Source organism: Chrysemys picta, unplaced genomic scaffold (genome assembly GCF_011386835.1).
Source record: "Chrysemys picta bellii isolate R12L10 unplaced genomic scaffold, ASM1138683v2 scaf3027, whole genome shotgun sequence".
Lineage (NCBI taxonomy): Eukaryota > Metazoa > Chordata > Testudines > Emydidae > Chrysemys > Chrysemys picta.
The window spans coordinates 1-7,000 of record NW_027055729.1 but is presented as its reverse complement, the minus strand read 5'-3'; the positions used below and the strand labels follow the sequence as shown (position 1 = coordinate 7,000).

At 55.4% G+C, this 7,000-nt stretch overlaps 1 protein-coding gene across 1 annotated transcript; it reads right to left on the bottom strand.

The window, feature by feature from the left end:
- Positions 1–84: 84 nt before the first annotated feature.
- On the bottom strand, positions 85–6,843 carry LOC135980392 (R3H domain-containing protein 2-like). Its single transcript, XM_065580400.1, has 4 exons — positions 5,999–6,843; positions 3,843–3,983; positions 3,355–3,463; positions 85–1,752 (listed from the first exon to the last, which is right to left on the bottom strand). The coding sequence occupies exons 1-4, from the start codon at positions 6,049–6,051 to the stop codon at positions 1,528–1,530; spliced, it is 528 nt and encodes a 175-aa protein (XP_065436472.1). The 5' UTR covers positions 6,052–6,843; the 3' UTR covers positions 85–1,527.
- Between the last annotated feature and the right edge of the window lie 157 nt (positions 6,844–7,000).

Here is a 7,000-nt window from a genome sequence, read left to right as displayed (position 1 = left end):
ACAGCTCCCAGCAGGGCTTGGCACAGGGTCTCTTCAATGCTCCGGGACCCCTCGGGGGTGTGTGTGTGTGTGTGGGGGGGGGGGGGCAGGTAAAGCCAGGAGCAAGTTATTAACCAGCCCAGTCGCAGATTAGCATTGGGAACGGTCACTAAATCCAACCCCTCCTGTTTGTCCTGGCACAAGGATCCTGCCCAGGGCATGCTGCTAACAGGCACTGCTCAGCACGGCCTCTATCGCACCACTGCACTGCCCTCGCCCTCACCCCACTTCCACCCTGTAACCTCCCCAGGGGGCCGGATTGCTACCTCCAGCAGTTGCCTCTAGGGAGCAAATTCCTTGAGGAACTTCCACTCCAGGTGGCCACTTAGCAAAAGAAAGAAAAACACCCGCGAACAGCCCCACCCTGGAAGGCGCAGACACGTGGGTGCGGTCAGTATTCCCTCCCCTGCTAGCTTAGCATGGCTACATTAGAAACGGGGGCCAGGAGATTTTGGGTACCCAATTGGAGCCGACTGAAAAGGGCCGGATTCCCAGAGAGTGGGTGCTCTGCCCTGTCTGAAAAGCAGGTGTCAAGTGGGGCCCCCAGAACCACCAGCCACTTTCAAAAAATCTCCCCCCGCCCATGACACTGCACCTCATATTCATATTACTATGATATGGTTATAGCATAATTATGAGGCATTTCATGCAAGATAAGTCGTGCGAGGTGCCATTGGAAAAGTGATGATTTGCTGAAGTGGATTATCCTATTTGTGTGCAGGTGTCATTTTTGTCTCTGAAGTTACGGATATTGACTATGGCTCTGTACTTCAAATGTAGTTACGCCTGGGTGACGCCCACTCGGCAAGATGTTTTCAGTCTAGAGAGCTGGTTGGGAAGGGCCCAGTCAGGGCAATGAGCTGCTAGGGAGAACAATAGGCCTCAGGAGAAGCCTATCTCCTACCTGGGGAACCTTCCTGAGAACACGACACGCAGCCTGTGAGTAATGGCTGCCATGCCTCTACGAGGACATGTGACCAGGCCACATGATGCTGGACTCCATCTTGGGATGTCAGTATTTTCCCCACAGTCTGGTCAGGGAACAAAGCTTTGAAACAAAGGGTTCCCGCCATATGCTAAAGCTACACAAGGCAGCGAGTGACATCAGCTGGGGTTCACAAGAAGACTCCTGGAAACACCCGAGGAACAAGGACTGCACTGGGGGAAGTGCTGGACCCAGGCTAAAGGGATTTCTAGCCTGTGAATGAAACACCTGGGGATTCCATGCTGTAAAGCAAGTGCAGCTTGGCCCTTAAGGACAGGATGACCAGAGAGCAACTGTGAAAAAACGGGACTGGGAGGGGAGGGGGGGGTTTAATAGACGCCTGTATAAGAAAAGTCCTAAAAATGGTCCCTATAAAAACGGGACATCAGGTCACCCTACTTAAGGTTTCTAACCTAGCGACACTGATCCCATGCTCAAGAATGACAGGTCAGTGAAATGGCAAACCCGCTGCCAGATCCAACCCCCTGAGCCCATACGTCTAGTCACATGCCAAAATGATAACAAGTGCGGAGTGGGGGAGAGGGGCAGCTGGCTGGGGCATGGAGGGGCTCCAAAGAAAAAGCACCTTGAGAACCAAGAAGGGGGGAAGCTCTGCTAGCAGCCAGCCTTACCTCTCGCGCAAATATCCGCTCTCTGACCCTCTGATACTCCTCTTCTCTCTCTTCTATTGATTTGCTCCTCCTCCCGTCCTGCAGTGGGATCCTGATCTAGAGTGACAAGCAGAATTGGGCTGGTTAAACGCTGGCTCCACGCACCCTGAGTGTAGCAGCAAGGGAAGGCGATGTGGCACAGCGCCCGGGGTCTGATAACCCGACACGGTCTCTGCCCCAAACGACTGCTGCTGGCAGGAAATGCTCTGGGGTCTTAATTGGCACACGTGTCCGGGTCGAGCAGAACAGCTCTAGAACAGGGTTTAAAAGAGAACTGGATAAATTCATGGCGGTTAAGTCCATTAATGGCTATTAGCCAGGATGGGTAAGGAATGGTGTCCCTGGCCTCTGTCTGTCCTGTCAGAGGATGGAGATGGATGGCAGGAGAGAGATCACTTGATCATTGCCTGTTGGTCCACTCCCTCTGGGGCACCTGGCATTGGCCACTGTCAGCAGACAGGATACTGGGCTAGATGGACCTTTGGTCTGACCCGGTACGGCCATTCTTATGTTTGGATCAGCTGCTTGGAGAGAGATCACAGCTGCAGATGCTGCTTGTGGCTGGAAAGCTCCTCCCCGCTCCTGCACACCCTGCTGCTTGGACTCAAGATCTAGGCCTCATGAGAAGCATAGTAGCAAGGCAGGATCTAAGAAGAAGATGGGAGATTGCACTCCCATGCAACGGCAGTTCTCTGTCCCAAGGAGCTAACCATCTAAAACAAGCATCGAAGCAAGGGCTGAGAACACGTCAAGGGCGCTCCTGGGAGGAGAAGGCTTCAGCAGAGAGGAGCACGAGACGGCTCGTTAGGAAGGATACCTGCGCTGGCGGGAAGGTGAGCAAGGGGAGGGTGGGCTGCAAAAGCAAACTCTGCATGGGGCTATGAAGCAGCAGAGCGGGGCTGCCTGGCATGAGGGATCAGGCTGCAGGAAGCCACCAGTGTGGAGCTCCCAGGAGGCGAGGGGTCCCTGAGCATGGAGGCTGCATCACTCCTCTGAGTGAAGGCTCCCTTCTGGCCAGGGACCAAGGGTCCTTGCTGATTTTATTAGCCCGTGCGCAGCTTACTCGTCTGGCTGCCCTGGCGGGGTGGAGGGGTGACTTTGCAACGGCTCAAGCTCACTGTTCGTCCAGGGGAATTCCTCGCTACTGCACGGCCCTTGGGGGACCTCTAGCACCCTGGGAGCCGAGCCTGCCTGGCAACATGGTGAGGACTGGGGAAAACCCTGGGGGGAGGGGAAAGCATATTAACTCTGAAAGGTCTATCGGGCAATTCACTGGCAAGGCTGTTAACCATTTCACTGCCGATCATTTAATCAAAGGCCTTTTTTTGAATTCAGCTAAAATTGCTGGCGGGTTGAGGTCCAGTTTGCTGCAGAGTGCCTGGGGATTTGCCTTCCATCCACTAGCCCCGTGCTGCTGGAAGAGACAGTGGGGGCCTCTGTGGCAGTTTCCTGGGAGTACAGCTGTGGAGGAAGACAGCACGGACCCAGGAGGGATTTCAAGCTGCCCCCATGCAAGCAGGAACGTCCCCAAACTCACTGATGAAAACACCGACGGGTCCCATTTCCAGGCTACCAAGATGCCAAGAGACACTGAGCAAAGCTCGGCAGTTGCCCCTTCGGCTTTCGGGAAGGGCCTGGACACCTCTCACCCAAACTCACCTGATTATCGTCCCGGTCCATGCTGGCGTCGTCTCGCTTTAGGATGAACCTCTGCGGAAAGTCCACGTTCTTCTCGTCTTTGATGTGCTCGGAGAACCTTTGCTCGGGGCTGCAGGGAGGAAAGACGCCGTCATGAGGGGCAGGCGAAGGTGAACGGGAACCTTCCCTGTGTTCCTCGGCTGCCAGGCAGGCCTGGGGGTGCGAGGCAGAGGAGGTCAGGGCAGAGGTTCCAGGCTGCAAGCCACGGTGCAGGCAGGCTGGGGCATCAGTGCATTCAAGAAAAGGGAAAGCTCCCACCCATGTCTGCACTTGGATTTGGGAGGGTGGATCTCTAGGCTTCCCCCCTCCCCACACCCCTTTAAAGGCCTGTCGGGATGAGGCTGTGAAATATTCCAGGCGTGCTTTGGGGACGGGTTGGGGAGTACGAGGGCGGGGGTTGCTTGGGAGGGGTTTCCCAGCTCTCCCCTCAGCCCCAGGGCTCTCCTTACATCCTGGTGTTGCTGGTCTTGTTGATAATGACGGCTTTCCCAGTTTGGTCAACGTTATGGTCCATGCCGAAGTAGGCAGCTACCCTGTGCAAGAGCATCCGGTGATACGAGGTCATCTGCGGGAACTTCTTGAACTGATTGCTGAGAACAGAAGAGGGGACAGAGCCCTTGTATTCAGACTGCGTCAAACAGACCAGACACAAACAGGGGTCAGCCCAGAAAGACCAGGGCCCCGATTCAACAAAGCATTTAAACACGTGCTTCGGTCTCAGCGACTTCACGCGCCAAAGCAGGGGTGGGATGACTCACGGGCTTAACGCTGCTGAACCGGGACCCAAGGGAAGAAAGACCAGCTGTGTGCCCTGGCCCCGATACACGCTTAACTTTCATCCAGTGCTTCGTGGCTTTGCTGGATTGGGGCCTCAAGTCAGAAGCTGGTTCCAATGGGAGCTGGGTCAAGCATGGAATTCTTTCACCCTGATCTCCTATGTAAAGCCATTTGAGAGCTCCAGATGACAGCTCCCGACTACACCCGCGGGCTGTGTGAAGGGTGGGAGCGCCCCCCGGAGGGATGGGCGCTCAAGTGCTCTGGGCAGGAACGAGAGGGGAGTAGGACAGGTCGAAAAGCAGAGCAAGAGGAAAAACCCTTAGAAAATCCCTGTTATTTCAAATCTGCCAAAACAGGAGCATCTTTAAAATGCGTCCTTCAAACAAACAAAACGGAGACGTCCGGTGTCTGTGCGAGAGACAGTTCAGGGCTGGGCACTGAGTTCTCGCTCTGACCTCCAGACAGGGAGGGCACCAGCACAGACGCCTGCCCCTGCACCCCAGCTCTGCCCTGCAAGGGGCAGCTCTGGGGGCGAGAGGGCAATGGGTCTGCCTTGCCCCCAGGCTTCTCTGCGAATAAGCTCCTGCCAACAGCTGAGCCGGCCTTTGTGACATGGGCCCCGGGAACCGGCCTGGGACCCAGACTCATTTCACACAGTTGGCGCTTTCAGTCACTATGACCTGGTCTGGATTGGAGCAGCAGCTCGTTCCACGCCCAGGAACGGGCCAGGGGCTGGCCTGCAGACCTGTGCTCAATTCCCTGCTCTGCCTTCAATTACCCAACTCACCCGCTGTACAGACAACCCTCTGACCTGGGTTTTCCAGGTGTTTCAAGCCCAGGTGAGCTTACGCGGCTAGGAGGGGGGGTTAGAGTTCGAGTCTGCTTTAACCTGCCCATTTTGCAGTGAGGACAGTGGCTAAGTCTCTCAAGCGTGGATAGTCCTCCAATGCTGCCACCTCCCTCCCTCCCCCAGGGAGTCTCCCCCAAAGGACAGACAAGTTACCCTAGAATTGACACAAGTGACTGGGAAAGAATCCTAGAGCGTCTCAGGACGAAGACTCATGGGATATGCCCCAAGCCTCACCCAAGCAAATGCAGAACCAATGAGGACCCAGCAATTCGGAGAGGGCTTTGCTGTGAGGATGCTCGCACCCAGGCTAGGCTGACCAGGGAGCCAGACATCCAGATTAACTGGGCAGTGAAGACAGACCCTGAAGTGTCTCTGTGCCTTAGTTCCCCACAGGGCCGGCTCTACTGTTTTGGCCGCCCCAAGCAGCGCTCCGAATTGCCGCCGCGGACGGCGGGGGCAGTCCGTGTGTGCCTTTAGGGCAGCACGCGCGTTTCTGCGGCAGCGTCTGTCTTCAGCCGGAAGACAGAAGCTGCCGCCAAATTGCCACCGCCGCGGAAACGCACGGGCTGTCCTAACGGCACACAAACTGCCCCCGCCGTCCGTGGCGGCAATTCAGCGCGCTGCTTGGGGGCAAAAACACACGGACTGCGGCCCCTTGCAGATTGCCGCCCCAAGCACCTGCTTGGAAGGCTGGTGCCTGGAGCCGGCCCTGGTTCCCCATCTGTGAAACTGGGGGAACAGCCCTGCCCTGCCACCCAGGACTGTGGGAGGATAAACAGCCACATTCAATATTGTCAAGTGCTCAGATCCGGTGGCAATGGGAGCCGTAGAGCACGGCAGATGGAACTGGCTGTTTTCAAACCGCTCTCTTATCAGATATGCGTGAGCCTTGTTCTCTTCCCCGTCAGAGTGAGAGCGCCTCCTCCTTCCCAAGTCACCAACCAGCTTTGCTTCATGCAAACTCCATTGGCCACTTACTTGTTATCGCTAATGAATTCCAGAATCTCCTGTTCTAACTTTAGCAGCATCATTCGATCCCTGTCCAGAAAAAGTGGGGAGGAGAAGAATAAACCAATCAATCACATTTCGAAGAGGAGAGAAGAACGCAGCTCGCTTCGAGAATTGCAGATAAACACTCCCTCCACCCCTGAGAAACAGAAAGCGCCTGGCATTAGCAAAGCTCCAGGTTATTAAACACGCAGGCTTCGCCCTCCCTCCGCTGCAGAGTATAAAAAAAAACCATAATCAATGATGAGGCAACTTTTTCTGTTCACGGCGATCCATTGCTGCATGATGACTGTTTCTGGGACCATTAGATCCTTGCGCCAGTGGTGGCCGTACAGATAGAAACGGCTTGTTATTTTTATGCCTAACCAGTGCTTGGCAGTCGGTCTGATATTGTTTATTACGGACATGGTGGCAGGCGCTCTACAGACAGGTCTTTGATAGCTCTTTAGAGGAAGGATTTGAGAGCAATTAAGGCTCCCTTCCTGCCTGTATTCAAACCAATTATTTTTCCTCCCTCAATTTGAATCCATAATGCACAAGCGTGTCTGTTTCACTAGCCTGCAATAATGAAATGACTGCTCCTCCTGCCTGGGTTTATCAACCTTCTACTGGGGGCCAAGTCCCCCTGAACTTCCAGATGTGAAACCCACCACCAGGGGGGTTGCGATTTCTGACAGCCCCCCCCCCCTGCATTTTGTCTGCAGTCATGCAAACCCTTCCCTTAATCCAGGGGTGGCCAACCTGAGCCTGAGAAGGAGCCAGAACTTACCAATGTACATTGCCAAAGAGCCACAGTCATACGTCAGCAGCCCCCCATCAGCTCCCCACCTCCAGCCCCCAGCGCCTTCCCCTCCCCCCATGCCGCCCGCTTGCTGTGATCAGCTGTTTTGCATGTGCAGGAGGCTGGGGGGGGGGCAGGAGGGAGGGCACAGCACGTTCGGGGGAAGGGACAGGGGCTTTGGGGGAAGGGGT